Source organism: Schistocerca americana, chromosome X (genome assembly GCF_021461395.2).
Source record: "Schistocerca americana isolate TAMUIC-IGC-003095 chromosome X, iqSchAmer2.1, whole genome shotgun sequence".
Taxonomy (NCBI): Eukaryota; Metazoa; Arthropoda; class Insecta; order Orthoptera; family Acrididae; genus Schistocerca; species Schistocerca americana.
Window position 1 is genome coordinate 468,472,023 of NC_060130.1, and position 21,516 is coordinate 468,493,538.

General features: G+C 40.5%; 1 protein-coding gene and 1 non-coding gene across 2 annotated transcripts in view; both read right to left on the reverse strand.

Annotated features, from left to right (window-relative positions):
• LOC124555091 (zinc finger FYVE domain-containing protein 26) overlaps positions 1–21,516 on the reverse strand; it is a 434,713-nt gene that overhangs the window by 236,329 nt on the left and 176,868 nt on the right. Inside the window, exons 17-20 of the mRNA XM_047128885.1 lie at positions 17,162–17,266; positions 7,927–8,177; positions 6,276–6,890; positions 5,974–6,154 (exon numbers count right to left, since the gene is read on the reverse strand). Coding sequence (XP_046984841.1) covers positions 5,974–6,154; positions 6,276–6,890; positions 7,927–8,177; positions 17,162–17,266 — 1,152 coding nt within the window. The remainder of the gene's footprint in view (positions 1–5,973; positions 6,155–6,275; positions 6,891–7,926; positions 8,178–17,161; positions 17,267–21,516) is intronic.
• On the reverse strand, positions 18,627–18,701 carry Trnas-cga. Its single transcript has one exon. It is a non-coding gene; the product is annotated as a tRNA-Ser (tRNA).

Below are 21,516 nucleotides of genomic sequence, written 5' to 3' on the forward strand. Positions count from 1 at the left end.
CTAATGCGATTAGGACATCGTATACTCTTGACGACGTTTAGCACCTGTGCGGTCAGTCACCCAATTTCAGAATTCATGTTGAGTAATCCTGCTAAATTCCTATAATATTGTCTTTTTATATTGATGAGTAATATGGATACAACGCAAATTTAATGTTACTATCCTAGGAACTAACCTGCAATACGTTTTGTATTTCATAATCGGAACTATTTGCATTAACCGTCATCAGAGCAATGTCAGGGAACAGAATGCAGCAGTGCCTTGGTGCCTACTTGGGGACCTGCTTGAGTCGTGTTCTAAGGAAAGGGTAGTTGCTGGTTCACATTATGTTACACTAGCGAGAAGTACCGACTTTTCCTTTTCTCTGCAAACATCCAGAACTAAATTCAGTAACTAAATGCTAAGAATGTATTAGCATTGTGCCAACTCACAGATCAATAGATATGGATATAGATATAGATTTTTATATTTAAATCCATTCTCGTTCTGCGTTGGAATAAACATTATTCATTATTTGCTTGTTCTTGTTACGATTGTTATTGTCATTCTCTCACTCGCAAGAGTTTTTACATTCCTATTTGGTATCGATGCACATGAAGAGTGGTTGTGAAAGAAGGGAATACTGAATGTTACGTCATGCAGAATACACTCATTTACTTCGGCTCCTCGTGATCAACGCTACAGGAGAAGTGAAATACATAAAGTTGACAGTGTGAGGACAGACATGCTGGCACAACTCTGCAACTACACAGTGTTACCAGATAAAATGGTGCTGCGGAATCGAAAGTGAAGTACGGACTTTTCCACAGTAGCAGGCAGCTGCTAATTTCGGACCATGACCGTGGATTACACTTCGGTCAGTGCTGGTTACAGTGTTGCAACTGTAAATGGAAGGCTTCGTTTGATAGTCTTGTGCTGATGCTGTCTGAATAAATTATGCCATTGGATAAAGAGCGGTTTAGTTTTGAGACCTAACCCACGAGGGGGAAGGCACAGTGGTCTGCTTCAGGAATTCCAAGCAATAAAACACAAATACAATCCAGGAAATGTTCGAACAGCTACTTTCATGCAGAGACATGCATTTGGAATCTGTTCATCGTTACGGGGTCAAACAAGAGGGTAACATTACTGAAAAAATGATCGGGCTACTTAGTATATAATAGAGCATACAGATTTCAAGGAGGAAACGTATGAAGACGCAGACTTCCTCGTTATCAATATGTGCGGCATATCTTTCGTGTTAACGAAAGTAATACCCCGCTTTACCTCTTCTTACGTCTCAAATGAAATGAATGCCATAAGGAATCGAATATTTGTTGACTGCGTGTCTTCTTGCTTCCATCCTTACCAACATATTTCTTCATTCTTGTGGTAAACATGACATTCTATGTGTATGCTGCAAAAGATTGCACGTGGACAAATTCGACATCGAGATGCAAAGCGTTTGGTATCTTACATTATATTCAATTCGAATAAGCTTCCAATGTATTTTTACTTCGTTTGTATTTTTAGATGATTATGAACGTTACGGAAAATTATCTCACATGCTTTATGTTGAATGAGAAACATTGAATGACCCGCTTTGCTTTCCCTACGTTGAAATGATATAATGTCGGCGTCAACAGCCTTCTTCCACGCCGGAAGCTGAAACTTGTAGCATTCTGGATTAATGATAATTGAATGTCTCAAATGTATACATAGCCCACAAGACGACGTCAGAAACGCCGCATAAAAGCCAAACGTGCGCGCGCGTCTCCACTCTGAAGAACCGTATCGGAGAATCACGGCAAGCATTTCGCTGAAGAGCTGCCTCGTAAGAGAGCCGAGAAATGTCAGCGTCGTAGCAAGTATTTGTCAACACTCTGATAGTGCATTTACTTCCGGGTGTAGGCCGGCATTACATCGCTAAATTCACTTGCCATTCGTTTTCCACATCGAAGACTCGTACGATATAATCCACTGTAAGATGAGACACTTAGAAAGTATATTTAATTTCTGGACTCCAAGAACGGCGTTCTTCACATAAGTAACACCTGTTTGTGTGTGCATTCGGGAGGACGACGGTTCAATCCCGTCTCCGGCCATCCTGATTTAGGTTTTCCGTGATTTCCCTAAATCGCTTCAGGCAAATGCCGGGATGGTTCCTTAGAAAGGGCACTACCGATTTCCTTTCCCATCCTTCCCTAATCCGAGCTTTCACTCCGTCTCTAATGACATCGTTGTCGACGGGACGTTAAAACAGTAATCTCCTCCTCCTCTGTTTGTGTGTTTAAGGTTGCGTTTTGAGGCTCAAGCAACATCGCAGTGACTATAGTCCGCCTCTTGCTCACAGTGTGTCGTTAGCTCAGAGGTTCCCTTGTGAGTTGCAGTGCTCGTACTATATGACATAGCAGTTCCAATCACGGTAGAAGCCGCTGACTACAACCTTTTATTTTCCTTTTTAATTAATGGAGTTGCAAACTACTAGTAAAAATTCCTTATGCGAAATCTGAAGAATGCCTTTAAACATCAATCTTCGTCCGATTTCATCTTAGTAAATTAAGTTAATATCATGGATGTCTGCTTTGCAAATGCCAAGGTGCTTCACTGTAAAATAGATCCTGAAAGATTCAAACCGACTGTCAACGATATAAATTTGAGCTTTGTTCGTCATATAGATCTAACATGTCAGAAGGTTGTTTATGAAGTGCACATGTTGATTAATATAGTTCCCCTCTTCTAAATTTTTCCAATAGCATTTAACTGTAGACGTTTTCTAACACCGGCGTTAGCAATTCCTTTCCGTTCTCTGAAACCTCCAAAACGACAAATTCTTCTGGTTTAAATCTAATGACCTTAACTATCACTTCCGATCAACATTAAATACTTCATGAACCCATACATGGAACTCCAAATGTGCAGTGTTCCTGCACTGCTACAGAGCATGTATTGCAAGGTATTCACACAGTTTATCGCATAGACTTACCATAAGGAATGAAACAAAAACTGTAATACACTTTACACCAAAGACTCTCACTCTGGCTTGACGAAAACATTTAAACATTGACCTAAAGTTGCACAAATAATTGTGTTTGAAAGGAAAAGAAACGAGGTATGAAGCATCTATAAGTTCATCGAATGTAGTGAGGCGGTTTAATTTCGTCCCAGTCTATAAAATTAATTTCGGGCCATACTCAGCTCTTGCCGATTAATGTGATATAATACCCGCCTACTAATCAGGGCGTCTGTCTCCGTTGCTTCTGAGCGTGAATGGAAATTGTAGAAATTTTCTGTGGAGCAACATTTAATAATAAAGCGTTTTAAATCATCAAAAACGATGAGCAGTAGCAGGCGCTTTCGATAAAGAACGAGGGAGTGCAGACCCGCTGCTGTCGCCACGGCCGCTGCCAGTAGCCAGCAAATGGATCACGGAGCTTTGCCGCATACGGCGTCCAGAGGAGGACAGTCTGCAGGAAATCTGCCGCAAAATCGTTACTGGATAAAATTTTGATATCGGTGTGTCAGAAAGCGAAATAGATTGAATCTGCGCTACCATTACATTCACGTCTTCAGCATTCAGACAGAAGAGGCTATAAAAATATTTTATGCCAGCTGCTCTCGATCCATCATGGGACAAGTTTTCCTCCAGGAAGTGCTGCAGTCTACAGTGTTGCCAGATTGTGCAGATAACCGGACTTCGAGAATTAGCGAGTTGGCCAGTTTTTTTGTCCCATGTCGCGATCGGCGCGGACTTAGCCTCTGAAGCGGCCGGCCGCCGGTCGAGTTTTATGTCAAAGATTGTACATGAAGGATGTCAGAGTGAATAGTCTCAGGTTACTTTGACCGTTGGAAGAGCATCATAGAACTACCGACGAACCTGAGTTAGCAGATGCTTGAAGACTGATGCAACTATCCTGTGAAAGTACACTGACAAAGTTTCAAGAACCATTATTAAGTGAAAAGTATACTACAACCCCTATGTATAGCTCCACCAAGTACTGCAAAGGCAAGATTTGACTAATAAAAACATGTACAGAAGCATTTAAACAGTCATTCTTCCTCAATTCTGTACTTGAATGGAATGGTGATAAACACTAATAGAGTGTAAAATGTAAATTATCCTCTTCCATGTACTTTACAGTGGTTTTCAGAGTATAGATGAAAATCTATGAGGTTTGTTCAAGTTCTAAGGCCTCTGATTTTCTTTTTTTCTGAGAACTGAGAGCAGCCTGTAGTTTGACTTAAAATATATGAGCACTCTTCGTGTATGAAGAACACAGATGGTAGCACTAAACAATGCACTGAACTCTAGTGCCTATGGCAAGAGTGTGGCATGATTTTGTTACTAGAACTGACGAATTTTTCATTCCAACAACAGCAAGTAATCACTCATTTTCTCCACTTCCATGGCGTGACACCCATTGAAAGTCATCAGCAATTGAGTGAGATGTGTGGAGAACGTTTCATAAAAAACTGTAGCTTCATGAGTGTGACAGTTCAAGGAGGACCAAACATCAACAAATCAAAACAATCTTGACCTTGCACAAGCTGATTTGACAACTTGGTCACAGGAGTGAATACAGTTGTTCTGGAGGATCACCAAAGTGAGTTTAAAAGATATTGTCTTAGCAGAGGAATTTTCTGAGAGATTTGCACACACAATCCTGCATTATAACTTAAAAAATACAGTAAGGTTCTGCAGGTGTGTGCGATGAATGCTGATGAATGACTTCAAGGCTGCATATGTGGCAATTTGCAAGGTGGTGTTGACATGATGACAGCAGGAACTGGACTTTCTTTTCAACAGTTGTGACAATGGATGAGACAGGAATGCTATTTTTCAATCATGAAATGAAGTGATAGCCTGATGAGTGGAAGAACACAAACTCGTCACCACTAAAAATATTCAGGCAAGGGCCAGTGTTGAAAAAGATGATTACCAAGTTTTGTGACGGCAACAGCATATTCCCTACTCATTGCATTCCAGTTGGCATTACAGAGACAGGTGTGAGCTACTAAGATGTTTTTAAGTATAAGCTTCTTCAAGTAACACAAGAAAAATAACTAGAAAAGGCTCCATGTGTGCTCTTTCACCAAGGCCATGCACCAGCACGTTGAGTGAACAGAGGTTTCTTCATGAAAACAAATTTGAAGTGGTTTCTCACACACACACACTAGAAAAATACCATCATGGGCATATGTTGCCATTAACACCACAACACAAACAGCAGCATTTGGTGTGATGCCATGACTGGGAAGCAAGGACTGCTGATCAATGATGTCGCACTATGCTCAGCAATGAATCACAGTTCTGCACTATTCCCATTCTCAAATGTTTTGGGGAGGCAGAACAGTGCTACTCCTGGCATCATGGTGTGGGGGGCCATTGGTATCACTTCAGTTCATGGCTGCTAGTGTTGAATGAACTCTGATGGCACAACTGTACATTGCAGGCATCCTGCATCCTCTCATGTAACAGTGTCATGGTGCCATTTTCCAACAGGGCACTGCTCGTACACACACAGTACATGTTTCTACAAAATGTCTGTGTGATGTTGAAGTACTTCTGTGACCAGCAATACAACATGTGAGGCCAGTCATAACAACTGCAGAGCAGCTTGCCTCAGGAGAGAATACAAAGGCTTTATCGTACAACATTTGCTGGAAGTTCATACAAAGGCTGTATGACAACCTTTCCAAATGAATTAGTGTATGCATCCAGGCCAAAAGAGGCACAACAGTTCAGTGAACTCACACAGCTGAGTCCTTTTGTAAATTTAACACAATTCTGCAATCACTGTAACTGTATCACATACCCTCTCGAACAACGAAGTTTAATTTTTCATTTCCTCCTCCCATTCTGGATGACTCTTTTTGTCGGGAAGAGTAAAACAACTCTATGAAGCATGAAAATTGAGAAGATCTATAAAGTAGTTTATGAATACTGGAAATTTCCCATGAAAAACATGTTTCTTATAATTATATTGTACTTACAGTTAAAGGAAGGTATGGCAGTGTTGCTTTCTGGTTCTTGGTTCAGTATTGATGCTTCCAAATAAAAATACAGAAGTTCTGGAATGATCAAACAACCATTTGAATGTAACGTTACAGAGAAGCTTAAGAATTCGCTTATTCCAGAATCGAGTTGTGAATCAACTGTTTCAGGTAGAAATACCTGCAACACAGAGTGAGTTTATGAACTGGAACTGCTGTAAAATATGTACTATTGTAATAGCTGCAAAACAGATTTATTTTGAGAGCTAAACTGTTGACTAATGAATAAAATGTGATAATACCTGTATTTTGGGAGTAAAATTTTGCCCATTAGCCAATGAGAACAGTACACGTTGATCACATGGTATTTTTAATGCCTCCACTGCCTCTGTATCATCTTGGCTAAGAAAATTTTTCAGTGATCGCATATGTGGATAACATGCAGCTTCTCCGAGAAGCCACTTTTGTAAAGTAAACAGGGATACAAAACCCAATTGTCCAATGTTGTAACCAACAGATTTCATAGCTATAGTTCTTTCTAAAGGATTTTTAGACAACAAACCAAATTTTCGACTGTGCTTTGGCATATCTGCAGTAAGTATGGTGCCTGGTTGCATAAACTCAGAGTCTATTTCCAGTGTCAAAAGTGCGTGGATCCACAAGAGGTTGGCTACATTCAGAAAAAATGCCATTGCTTCATCTTCAGAGGACAGAAGATTTAAATCAACACACAAAAGTCCTGAAGTTCTAGAGAGTACATTTCTTACTCTCTGATCTACAACCATTTCTGATGCCACGGGCCTTGTTAATACACCACACTTCAAATTAATTTTTGAATTTCCTTGTAGTAGCTGTGAAATATCTCTAAGCAAACTTCTGACGAGTAGTTCAGGATTTCTTGTATCACTGACTTCAACCTAGAACAAAAAGGTCCATTTCTTCTGTACATTACAACACTCTCCCTCATGCACCATAATTATAGACATAATATTGCAGAGTTCTGGAAAAAATACATAAAAGCACAAAAGTTTTGTTTTGTTGCAGTAGTTTCCACTATCGTCCACCACTGCACAATGGTCAGCAACAAAGATGGCAACAATTGCTGAGAAAGTTTATTCCCTGCTTGAATTCCATTTATATCCATCGGTTACAATAGCACAATGATACTTCCACATGGTTTTTCTCAAAAAATAGGTCAACTGTTATCTCCAGCAACAGAGAACAGACATAATGTGTGAACCTGCACATTTTGAAGCAACATCTTCATGAAAAGCAACAAAAGTTTATATGTTCTACATGATCTCGCAGTTTAAAGTATACCGTCCATTTTTCTTCATGTAACAGATCATTACAGGATATATGTACCTGGATATGCAACTTAACTGTCTAATGCCAAATGCTGCTGCTGCAGCAAGAGATTAACAACAGGGACTTTACCTACCAAAGAGGTGGTGCATCACTTCACTTACATCACAATACATATTAGTTCTTAAATATGACATTGAGGATGTGATGGATTGGTCACAGTGAACACAATCATCTGGAATAGTTGTTACAGTCTCGACACTGACTGGACTTCACAACATGCAAGTTTATTGGGTGGGTGTATACTAAACATTCAGTGTCTGTGCCTATTTATAAAGAAACATGCCAAAGCTGAAAGTTCACATCAACAATTCTTTGAACAGACTAATACAAAATTGTTATGATGAGTGAGAAGAATTTGATTACAGACTAAATAATACAGAATTAGCAACAGGAAACACACTGAGCACATAAAATGATGAACTAATGAGTTTCTCCGTATGACTGTAATGCTTTGCAACATTATTTTAAAAACACTACTATAGCACAATATTAAAAGGGCTGCATTCACTTGTAACAAATCTGTATTATGAAGATAATTTGCTGACAGATTAAATGAAAAGGTAATATGTCAGTAGAGAAACTTACCATCTGATTCTCATTTAAGCATATCATACCCCAAGATGTATGACATGTGATCTGAAATGTGGATATTAAGTTTCCACTTGTAATGTGTGGGCAACAACAGTGCACCACAGTATCAACAAGGTTATGCTTTATCAAACTTGCTTCATGCTCTAATGCCACAGGAGGTATGTTCAAATCAAAAATTAGTTGACCAAAATATTCCATGAGACCGCTGTGCAAAGCATCAAAATAGGACGAGAATCTTGGTGTTTCTGAAATAAAAGAATAATTATAATCTTTAAGTCCACTGCAGATAAAAAAATAATTATGGTTATTTCTTAACATACATAGTGAAAATTTTGTTGAAGTTGTCTACTTTTAAGATGAATAGTGAGATATTTATGAAAGTATTATAATTTTTAAAATTCAGCTAATTTGCAATAGAATAAGACAGAATATACTGTTGCTAATAAACCCACAAACAGTTGCACAAGACACAAATTCAAGCAAAAAAATTTGATAACATGAGATAGCTACCCCCATTAGCTAACACTAACAAGACATTGTACCTGACAGGGAACAATGCTCTTACTGACTGTGATATCTATCATTGGATACCTACCATCAAAGCTTCATTGTTGCCAGTACCTCTCTTCCACTTTCCAAACTTCACAAAAGCTCTCTTGTAAGCCTTACTGGATTAGGACCCCTGGATGAAAGTGCATCATGGACAAATGGCTTGGCCACAGTCCAGGTGTTGTTTCCAGAATGCATCTCTCACTCTATGGAAAGGTGTGCATTATTTTAAAACTTCCTACCAGATTAAAAATGTGTGACAGACCATGACTGGAATCCTGCAATCACAGAAACTGATAGAAATACTAACTAATGCAACTGCCTTCAGAATGCATTCTGGGCACAATCACCCAGGCTGTGGCTAAGGCACGTCTCCACAATATCCTTTCTTCCAAGAGTGATAATCCTGCACAGTTTGCAGTAGAGCTTCTGTGAAGTTTGGAAGGTAGGAGATGAAGTACTGATGGAAGTAAAGCTGTGAGGGCAGATCGTGAGCCACGCTCGGACAGCTCAGTCGGAAGAGCACTTTTCCACAAACGGCAAATGTCCCAGATTTGAGTCCCTGTCCAGCACACAGTTTTAATCTTTCAGGTAGTTTCAAATTATTGCAATACTGACAATTCTTCTAGTGTAACAGAAGAAGTATTGGAGAAAATAAAACTATTGACAGGTTAGACCAATTCGTCACTCAGGACAGTATATTAAAAAAGACATTTTCCAAATGAACAAGGAGATACCAGAAACAGATGAGATTTGATATAATGAGAAGTTAAAAGATGCAATGCACACAGTAACAAGGGCGAGCAGAATATGAAACAGCATGCAGGAAAATTTGGAAAGTAACGGTGGAAAAGGAAAGAACTAGCAAATATTAGGGGCAAATGAAAACAAAGACAACAATAGAAAACATGATGGTAGTTACGAGAGACAGTGGATTGGAGAGGGATAGGTAAGTGTAAAGTAGAAACCTCACAATATCAGGTAATACTGCCATAAGCCATGCTGCATGCAGTGTCACGTAGGTGTTAGCATCACGGGCTGGTGTGCTGCAGGTTGCCAGTTCAGATCCAACTACCACCAGTTTTATGTTATTTAGTATTTACCAGTTCTGGAAAGTACTCAAAATTTATAATGTTTGTAATGTTTTTATATTCTGAAATATTCTATGTTGGTATAAACAGATACACACACTGTCCAGGAGGCTTTTCTGTGCTTTCTGAACGTTGGTGTCTGTATCATCTTATTGACAACACTGCTTTCAGATTTGAACTTACCTGTGTGTAACACTGTTTGGTCGAGATGGTAGGTACTTTAAAATATTTATATCACTGTAAGTCCACTAAGGCAGCACAAATGCTGTCACCTACATAGACTTGAAAGGGAATACCGGCACTAAACCGTTCCCGTGGTATGCGTGTTCAGGAACCCAATGGATTTGAAAACAGAAGTGAGCTGCACATCAGGCATCTGTAAGCGTTTTCTGGGGACACTAAATTGTTGAAAGGATGCAACTGAATTACCAAATACAACAGCTGAGAGGACATGATGTGTTTGGAAAATGTGTACTTTTACTTGGACAGCACAAACCAGCAGTGGTTCAAGAACAACAAAGAGAAGCTCAAAAGCAGGTACAAATTCTAGGCTGAATTGAAGAAAACATTTAGTTATTATGGTGCAAGCCAACTGGAGCAGATTACAGTTGACCTGTGGGAGCAAGTCCACCACTGTGCCCTGGACGAGGTCATTCCCGAACTCACCACAACCGTTCCCTATCACCGTGCAGAGGTATCAGCAGCCATCTAACAACAAACTTCACAAAAATTAAGTGAGGTCACCATAAATGGAGGTGATGCCATCACAGATGAAAATCCTCCATGAACAATTGTTACAAAAATGTCAGGAAGTCTTACTGACATCATCTTCAACAGCCAACCTGCCCAGGTGATATTCAACTCGCACTTTTCTTTTTGGAATGTCAAATGCTTATCAACAGCTAAAGACTATATTCAATGATACAAAAGCAATTGTGCTGAAGACCGCAAGTGGGAAATACAACCAGCCAACAGGAACATATGTTGCAAGAATAACTTTCACTGACTGAATGCAGCCCTTCAAATTTGTCATTTTAACAGAAAGTAGTCACAATGTTATTCTCATATGAAACTTTTAGCAGGCATCACAAGCTGTCACAAACTGTGAAGATCAGAGCTACAGACTGGCAAAGTTACTCCAATAAGCACAAGGTTTCTCTGGGCAGCTGTTTGGTGTTGAAGACATTACCCCCCCCACCATCATCAATGAGATGAGTTCCAGTCAGCACTCTAGATGCTAAATTAAACTGTGACACTTTTGTTGATTCAAAAGGGTTACTCAGGTTCAGATTAAAAAGGGTTACTGAGGTTCACAAAATAAATGTACATGCCAGTGATGACCATAAGCACTGCAGGTAGTCAAGGAGAACTTTTTTGGATTACTAATTGTCACACGCAGTCACATCTCATCCCTAAAAGGATGTGTGTTGGAACAGCTGAAACAGTCCAGGAAGGGCAGATTAGTGCCATTGACAAAGAATCATACTCTGCAGCCACTACAGAAAAAACAGTGGAGGAGCCTGCTATTGAACTGCCAATTGGATCTGGTCTGATTGAGGAAAAATGTAGGCGAGTGTCGGCCATTGCACATCAGTTTTTGTATACTTTCAAATGTGGAGTTGAGAAAAGACAGACCAAACAGCCCATGGTAAAACACCATATCAACACCAGGGACCACCCACCAACTACCGAGAGCACATATAAGTTGTTGCTAGATGAGGAATGGATAATCTGGGATGTGGGGAGGATGCTGTGGGTGATGACACCACTGACCCTTCACACACTCCTTGGTCCTCTCCTATGGTTCTTGAGAGACAGATGGATGGCACATGTTGTTTCTCTGTCAACTATTGATGACTGAACACAGTCAAGAAAAAGGTGTCTGTCCAGTGCTTCACACTGATAACAGCCTAGCCCACGGATAATGAACAAATGACACATGTGCCATTAGTGGAAAAAAAACAGGGTGCGGCATGGAATGAGGAATTTAGGTAGGCCTATCTAATCAAAACTGTTCATTTGTTTGTCTGTGTTTGAAGCCATAGAACTGAAGTTCATCACGGACAGGCTATCAGTGCCGAAGCGTCACAGAAGTTTTAGGTGGCATATATTCGTTCTTGCTCATTCCCTATGAGTCACAGCACACTCAACTGCATTAGTATCAATACACCATAATCCACTGTTAGATTGCACAGGTTGGCAGCTGTTAAAACGATGACTTCTGATCTCTACTGACAATTACTGTACTGCCAAATTGTCAAGGCGAAACTGTGTTCATCTGCTTGTTGCATGTTTATGTCATGTGCTGCAATAACACATAGTTAGTACTCTCTTTAAATTTGTGAGTATTATTGAACATGGCAGGTTGACAATGAATCAGGATAAGCCTAACAGGGAATTTGAAAGTTGGTGGACTGAGTTATATGGCATGATTAATAAAGGCAATGAAGCAGTGTGTGTTTTATGTTCTGGGGCAGTGGTATGTAGAATGTCACCTGTAAAAAAGCTCTATTAAACAAATCACAAATCTCTTTCACAAAAAAGAAAACCAGAGTAAAAGGAATTCAGTGCATGTGCTATTTAAGACAGGAACAGATGGTTGATATCTATGATTAAGTATGTTTGCAAAGATTGTCATACCCATGCAGCAGATTTCTTAGCTGCAACTGTCATAGCCTGGCAAGGCAAATCTTTCAGCGATGAGGAATTTTTGAAGGAAGCCTGGTTAGCAATTCCCCCATCACTATTTGAAAATTTTGAAAAATAAAGCTAAGATAACACAACACATCAAAGATACTCCTTTATCTAGAAACACTATAAAAGTCAGAATTCTAAAACTGGCAGTGAATGTAAAAGAAGAACAAATTTACAAGATCAAATTCTGTCTTTATATTTCGCTGTGTCTTGCAAAAGTACAAATGTAACTAACTCTGCTCATTTATCTGTTTGTTTGATACTGTGTTGTAAACGATATCAAAGCAGAATTGTTTGTGATAATATTGTTGCCAGCAACTACTAAGGAAGGGCACAGATATTTGTACAGTTGTTAAAAATTTGCTAACTGAGAAAGAAATAGCTTTTGCCAAAATTGTTTTGATAATGACTGGTGGTTATCCCAATATGGTGGGAATAAATTATTAGTCTCCAAATCCACTGCATCATACATCAACAAGCCTTGTGTGTGAAGGGTGGTTTAAATTCCATTGATAAAATAATGGCCAAAGTCACAAAAACAGTGAAACTTACATCGTCACAAGCTTCTAATAAAACTGAAACATGATGACGATGATGATGATGATGATGATGATGATGATGACGACGACGACGATGACGATCAATGGTAGTGGTAATGATGGTAGTGGTGGTGGTGATAAAGTTTCATGGGCCTTAGCAGCTGTACTAAAATGTAATGAAACTAGTGTGAAGGAAGACTATAAAATTACTAAAATGAAAACCACAAATAAAAATGTAAGAACACACATCCAAAAACTTGTGCACACACACATTCACACACAAAACAATGAAAATCACATGGTAAAAATGGAAAAGAACTAAAAGAAGGCAACGGACAACTGCAGCTGGTTGACTGCTAGAATAAAAGAGCATGAGCCAGCCACCCTGCAACACACTAAAATCTCCAGCCTAAAAGCTTAGGCCAGAGTCCAGACATTTCACAAAATTTTAAAAGTTTGACCACACTTGTCACATCATCAGTTAAAACAAAGGACAGAAAAATTCACTTAGTTAAAATGTGGCATATACTGACTTGCATACCACAGGCATCACAAATAGGGGGATCCTCTCATTTGAGTAAAAATCCCTGTGTTAGGGGATTCTGCCCAATTTGGAGGTTGGTCAGAGCCACCTCATCCCACTGGAGCAACCAGCATGAGGATTACCATACCTGGATAGTTGTCCTTACCAATCACAGCTTATTGTCCATCAGTGACTCCTCCTCCCAGAACCGCATGGATCTGCAACCCAGCAGTGAAATGACAGCCTGCAGGGGAATGGTTCATTCTGTAATGTTACATTCCGTGCAGGCCTCCTTGGCAACTTTGTCGGCCTGTTCATTTCCTCAAATTCCCAAGTGTCCTGTTGCCAAGCAGAATGACATCTTTTTCCCTTGCTGCTGTAGGAAGTACAGTTGGTAGTGTATCAGCTGGACCAATTTCTATGCTGGGTACATGTGCTGCAATGATTGTAGGGCACTAAGGGAATCAGAGCAGATGACAAATTTTTTGTTGTGATGAGACCTCATCTCCTGTAATGCCTTCAGGATCACATGGATCTCAGCAGAAAATAAAGTATGGGTATGGGGAAGGTGAATCCTGAAGACACCATTGAGGAACATGACTGAATAGCCAACGGAAACCACTTGTTGTCAGGCATCAGTATAAACAACTGTGAAACCTTAATGCCTATCTAAAATGTTAAAAAACAGAAACTGAAATGTAAAATTGGGAGTTCAATCTTTCTTAAAATTCATCAAGTCGAAAATAATTCCGGGCATTAAAACAAGCCACACTCATCTCTTACAAGCAATATTTCATGTGAATCTCTTAGTGCCCAGTTGCTCACTGTCCAATATGAAAGAGCCTTTCCATTGGTTGCCAATAAACAGTATGGGAAGCAGGTGTGTATGGTGTGGACTGTGTTTTATAGGCCTGTTGCATCATGAAGTGTTGTCACCTAATGTGAAGTGACAGCTTACCAGCCTCAACACATAGGCTCGGTATGCGGCTGTTTTTGAAAGCCTCCAGTGGCCAGCCTAAGTCCTTCATGGTGCACCACATCCAACATCTTTAAACAAGGTGGTCTGTGTGCATCCTTTTTGACAATTCCCATTCAGTTTTAAGTGCTCCAAAGTTGAGGATGAGGGACACCATTCTCAAAAGCACAGTGAGGTATCTGGGCATCTGTGGTCCCTGAAAGCACTCAGCATTTTCAACTGTTTTAGCCACAATTCAAGGGGAGCAGACCAGACATGTCTGCTCTGGTTTTGCAGGATCTTTGTGCAATCTTGGCTTGATTGTGGGTGCACTGTGTGTTGGTCTGCACGGCCACCTCAGAGAAGATGAGGATACTGTCATTCTACCAGCAGACAAAGGGAACGTGACGGTGCTGCTAAGACCCTGCAACACGTGTGAGTAAAAAGACCTTTGGTCTTCTCAACAACTCAGGCCTGGACCAGAACCTGATAAAAAGGCCTTACCCCAGAGCTCCACTTCCACCACAATTATACGGCCTCCCCAAGATACACAAGAGGGTGGTACCACTACGCCCGATAGTAGACATGATCAATTCTCATACCTATGACATAGCCAAACAGCTTTGACATTACATCCTGGTTCACGAGGGTACTGCTAGAGGACTCCTTGAAACTACTGGAGAATCGTTTCAACAAAGGTAAAGTGGAACTATTCCACCATGCACTCAAGACCACATATTTCCAGTTTAGGGCAAGCTTTACCAACAGGTGGATGGAGTTACTATGGGATCCCCATTGGCACCATCTATCGCTAAACTGTACATGGAATACTTTGAGGATATCGCCTTGGAAACAGCACGCATTAAACCCAAGGTCTTTTATCGGTACATGGACGATACACAGCGAGGAGACACTAATGAAATTTCTCAACCATCTGAACAGCATACACGAGAACATCAAGTTAACAATGGAATTGGAAGAAAATGGGTGCCAACCCTTCCTCAATATCCTAATAAAGAAGAAAATGGATGGCATACTGGGACACTTGGTCTACCAAATGAAAACACACACAGACCTGTACCTCAATGCCAACAGCTGCCATCACCCATCACAACAGATATCTGTGCTAACTACCCTTGTCCACAGAGATCATGACATATGCTACAAGGACAATTTATCTACTGAGATTCAGCACCTGAAGAAAACCTTCCAGAAGAATGGATACACTGAAACACAGATTAGATGCGCTCTCAAGATGAGCAAGAAGAAGAAGGGGGAGGACCTTCAGGAAGAAGAGAACAACAAAGGTCTGGCATTCCTCCCCATACGCAGGGCCGCCCATGGCCAAGATTGTCAGCATACTGGAGAAGAACAAGATAAAAACCATCTTCTGCCCTCCAGCAAAAATCAGAAATATGCTGGGCTCAATGAAGGACAACTGAAGTCTAAGTACACCGGGTGTCTACAGCATTTCCTGTGAATAGGGGAAACAATATATTGGACAGACACAGTGTTGCGTCACACAACGCACCTCTGAACATGTGAGAAGCGTTCACCAGGGACAAAAAGAAAAATGTGGTAGCAGAGCATGGCCTCAGTGAAGAACACATGTTTCAATTTGAAGAAACCAAGAGACTGTGTACAACGAATGGTTTCTGGGACTCTGTTATTCAAGAGGAGTGGAGATATGGGTCAGTGATAACCTGATCAACCAGGATAGTGGTTTCCAACTCAGCACCGCATGGAACACAACAAGAATAAGATGAAGCGCACCAATGGAGGCAGGTCAGTGGTGGCAGATGGAATAAACAGGCCACACCAAGACGAGACGCCAAGGCCCTGCACTGGCGTCTCCTCCCCACCAAGTGCCATTGCACCGGTTCCGCTCATGCCTGATTAACCCGACCGGTGCCGAGAATGCAGAAAAGCCCGTGGTCCAGCGGCTATAAAGATCCGGACAAGACGTGAATCTGACACTTCATCTGAAGATGGCAAGTAAGAAATTGGCTGGAACTTTGCTGGAGAACAATGCATTGACTCAGCTGTCAACCCAAGAAGATTTTATCATGTCGATAACACTTTTTGAATGTTCTTCAGAGTCCCAAAATGATGTACTTTAAGACATTTTTCAATTTTGGGAAAAAAAAGTCAGGACAACTCAGATGAGGTGAAAAGAGGGACTGTGGAATAACAGGAATGCATTCTGTAATGGAAGTGGTTGTGTGACATGGGGCGTTGTCATCACAGATCATCCAATTTTCTGCAATCTCTGGTCTCACTCAATTCACCCTTTTCCTGAACCTTTCAAGGACATCTTTGTAAAACACTTGGTTCACAGTTTGTCCTGGAGGAACAATTTCACAACAGTGTGGGCATGTTTGACATTGTCACTAGTTTTTGAAGTTGAAGGTCTCCCTGAGTGAGGTTCATCTTCAATGTGTTCCCAGCCTTCCAAAAATAATCTGTGCCTGCAAAAAACTTGTGCTCTTCATACAGAATAATCCTCATAGGCCTGTTTCAACTCTCAAAGGTGATACTTGCGGATTCCCCAAGCTTAACACAATACTTGATGGCATAAAGTTGCACTAAATTCTGCTGTTCCGTTTTCATAACACACAACAAAAACACAACTTCACTGATGGCATTCTCAAAAATCATGGGATGGCTGTATGGAGCTGAAACTAGGACTGAGCATCTGGAAGGAATGAACACATCAGTCTGCACAAGTAGAACAACACAGTGTTGTGAAATTTCTTGCAGTATTGTCAGCCTCATTTCTTTTCTCGCACATCTCATATTCATATCTGGCAGAACTTTTTATCTGACATGTGACAAATACATTAAGCAAAAATCAATATTTAAAACTTGGATATTTTACCTTTCTTCACTGGCGTCTTTTGAACAAGGAGAGACGTTAGGAACTTGAGGTATGAATAGAATCTTTGAAGATATCGTGGCTGTTCAGACTGTGTAATTGTCACTGCTGAAAATAACAACACATAAATAGCTAGCTTCATACATCACTTAGAATATAATGAACATGTGGAAATGTATAAAAATTACCTTTTGTTTGAAAAACTAACTTTAAAAGTATTGTAACATTTTCACAACATATTTTCCACTGAGTAAATAAGATACACAGAAACTCCTTTTCAGGAAGTTATTCTGATTCTGATACACTCTTATTGGCAATTAAACTGCAGATAAATGTTGCATTGTACAGAAAGTGATCCTGTTCCCAAGTTGAATGGAATAGTTCAGAATGTAATGTGACTGTGATGTCATCAAACCTTGTAACGGCTCTTGGCATGACAGTTGCGTGAAGAATAGCCAAAAGAACTCACATGAACTCATTTGACAGTGATCAGATCATGAGTACCTGACGCACAGCACAGTCCATTTCCAAAAGCAAGCATGCTCTGAACTTTGAAAAACTACCACATCTCCTATGCTCACTGTCTGACATATAACACACAGATCAGCCTGTGTGGATGAATATTACCGTAGGATGTTCCACTGCTGATGAGTCACAGTACACATCAGTACATGCAAATGACAGATTAAGAGCATGTCAAACACCACATGAGGCAATTCATCCTGCTTGCCAAGAGGTCACTGCTGAGGCTGGTAACTGGAGTTATTCACTTATGGTAACTGGAGGTATTCACTTATGGTGTATACTTTCATGGAATGAAATACGGCCGTGATGTGCTTGGCATTGTCTCTCACTGGTGAAGAAACCCAGAACTTGCTATACAATTTGTACCTCCATTTCATATCCTCTAGTGTCCTACATGCAGTCTGCACCTTCACCAAAACAATGCATCATCTCATCACTTTTGAATTGTTTTAGAATGGTTCGAAAAAGGTGCTTGTGTGGCCCCTCATGTCACCTTACCTCAATCCTACTGAAAACATCTGGGATGCCACCGAGGGAAATGGGCATGCCTTGGACCTACATCTGACCAAAATCATTTGCTACAGACACTGTCACAGTTCAATGGTTCATTGTCAATGAAACTTCCTGGCAGATTAAAACTGTGTGCCAGACCAAGACTCGAACTCGGGACCTTTGCCTTTCACGGGCAAGTGCTCTACCAACTGAGCTATCCAAGCACGGCTCACACCCCGTCCTCACAGCTTTACTTCTGCCAGTATCTCGTCTCCTACCTTCCAAACTTTACAGAAGCTCTCCTGCAAACCTTGCAGAACTGGCACTCCTGAAAGAAAGGATATTACGGAGACATGGCTTAGCCATGGCCTGGGGGATATTTCCAGAATGAGATTTTCACTCTGCAGCGGAGTGTGCACTAATATGAAACTTCCTGGCAGATTAAAACTGTGTGCCGAACCGAGACTCGAACTCGGGACCTTTGCCTTTCGCGGGCAAGTGCTCTACCAACTGAGCTATCCAAGCACGACTCACGCCCCATCCTCACAGCTTTACTTCTGCCAGTATCTTGTCTTCTACCTTCCAAACTTTACAGAAGTTCTCCGCTGCAGAGTGAAAATCTCATTCTGGTTCATTGTCATTGTTTGCAGGCATGTCACTGACTGAGCTCTGAGTCAAAGTGTCAGTAAAGGGGTGCGTTAGTAATTGCTTGCTGAAGCCTATGCAGTGGATTTGTCTCTGAACAATCCTGGGAGAAATGGGTCGCTGGTGGCCCAAATTCAAACCAGCAACACTCTGACTCACAACAAACTGTCCATCACCTCATATGGCTCTGCAAATGCCCTGTGAAATCTGATAACAAGAAACTTGAGGTCATCCTGTGTGGCAGTTTACACATGTGGAAACATGATACTGATACTGATGATCCACCCTACACAGTTTTGGCTGGGGAAATCCAAATTTTTGTGTAATGTTTGATATGCTATGAATCAAGTATCTTGCAACATTCACCCAATGTTCCAAGTTGGTTAACTTGTAATGTGCTTTCATGTCACTACACACCTGTCTGTAACAGACTGCTTAGATATCATGTCTAAATTCTTGATATATGACACATCTACAAATAACATTCAAGTGTTGTACATGGTTACATGGCACACCTTCAAACGGGACAACTTTGTGTACAAAATACTCGGACAATCCATTATAGATTATTGTTCAAGTTTGAGGGACCTGTTCCAAATAGTAATAATGAGGGCTGTTGATCATATGGAAAAAAAGGCAGCACAAATGGTCACAGGTTTGTTTAACTAATGGGAAAGATTGTAGGAGATGCTGGAAAAACTGAACTGTTAGACAATTAAAGATAGGTGCAAACTATACCGCAAAAGCCTACTGACATGGTTTCAAGCTTTAAGTAAGGGGTGTCGGAATATACTACAGTCTCTATGTATCACTCTTGTAGGGATCCCAAAGACAAGTTATGGAGTGCACTACTTACTGAGTACACAAAGGCATTTAGGCAATCATTCTTACCACACTCCATACCTAAATCAAACTGGAAGAATCCCAAATAATTGGTACAATGTGAAATATCCTTTCATGCATTTCATGGTGGTTTGTAGAGTGTGACTGTAGATATGTGGTATTAATTCATGAACATCCTATAGACCACTATGCAACAAATTGGGGAAGTAACATTTCAGTATACCCTCTTTTGCATGAAAATTTTTGTTGACAGCTAGAAATTGTGTGAACAGCTACATCCAGCCTCCTGAACACAAAATAGAGAAAATATTGAAAACTTTCAGGCCTGTAGATCATTCCATGAAATTTTGGGGGAACTGCTAGATCTTAGTAACTTGCTGCTTTGACACTTTAACACAGTGTCTTCTGAGCATTTACAGGTGTATAGTGATGAAACTACATTCAGCCCACTGTTGCATGCATGGTGTAATTGTAAGTCACTGTGTAGGATTTACTTGAGCACATGCACTTCTGCTGTTAAGTCCTGTACTACTCCCAGTGCCTTCCTTAGTGAAAACACTTTTTATTGACATCAGATCAGTCATGTTCATTTGGTAAAACTGTAGAAACATGTCCATTACATGCAGCACAAAATTTACCAATGACAGGATTCCAAGTGGTTTCTAACTGATTTTCAACCTTCCAGTTCATTACACTTCTACTTCGCACAACTGAAATTTTATAACACTATTCTATCAATTTGTAGAACCATACTGACTTGCATGTCATATCAGTTATACAGTGACATTGAGGGGACATGTGAGAAGTTCAGCAAGCAACATAAGAATCAAGGAAACAGACAGAATTAGAAATGGGCTGTGATTAAAATGCCTCATGGCTGATAATTCGGTGCAAGAAATCAATTGATCAGTAATATGACTAAAGCCTGACATACAAAGAATGGCCAACCTTAAGGACAAAGGAATATGTGCATTAATATATAAGGGACAATCAAAAAGTTTCCATTTGAGGGCATTGCTGCAGCATATATGCAACATATCATGACTATGATGTGGGTATGTAAGCACCAACAAGTAGGCAAGAGGCTAGTGCGACATTTGAGTCTTTCTGACATGCATGAGGTAAATGCAGAAACATGAACTATGGTTACTTTATTACCAAATGCATCCAAGCGGGATCAACCTGCTGTTATTCTTTTCTTGACTGCCAAATGATAAACACAGGCAGACACCCATCAAAGAATGAAGAATATGCACAGGGCAACACATCTGTCAAAAACCACTGTTGTGGAATGGTGCACCAAATTCTGTGCTAATGGTAGTTCAGCACAAGATGCCTGTCAATCTGGGAGGTCTGCCTCATCCATTAAGGTCAAGTGAGACACACTTTAGCACCCATCCTGTTGTCCTGATCTCTTCCCATATGATTATCACATCTTCGGTCAGTTAAGAAAGGCCTTGAAGAGTCGACAATTCCTGTCAGTCGAGGTTGTGCAGAAGGCAGTTATGGATTTCTTCACACAGCAGGACAAGGCGTTTTACCAAGCAGGTACCTGGTGTGTCGGTGGGATGATTGCCTCAATGCTCTCAGCAATTTTGCACAACTGGTATATTAGTTATGGACTGTACAACCTTCAAATGGAAAGTTTTTAATTATTCCTTTTTTTTTTAATTCTTTGACATCCTAAGTTACAATTTTTTCTCATGATACTAAATTTAGGAGAAAAGTAACAGCACAGGATATTTTGCTAATAGTGTGTGTGTGTGTGTGTGTGTGTGTGTGTGTGTGTGTGTGTGATACGAGAGAGAGAGAGAGAGAGAGAGAGAGAGAGAGAGAGAGAGAGAGAGAGAGAG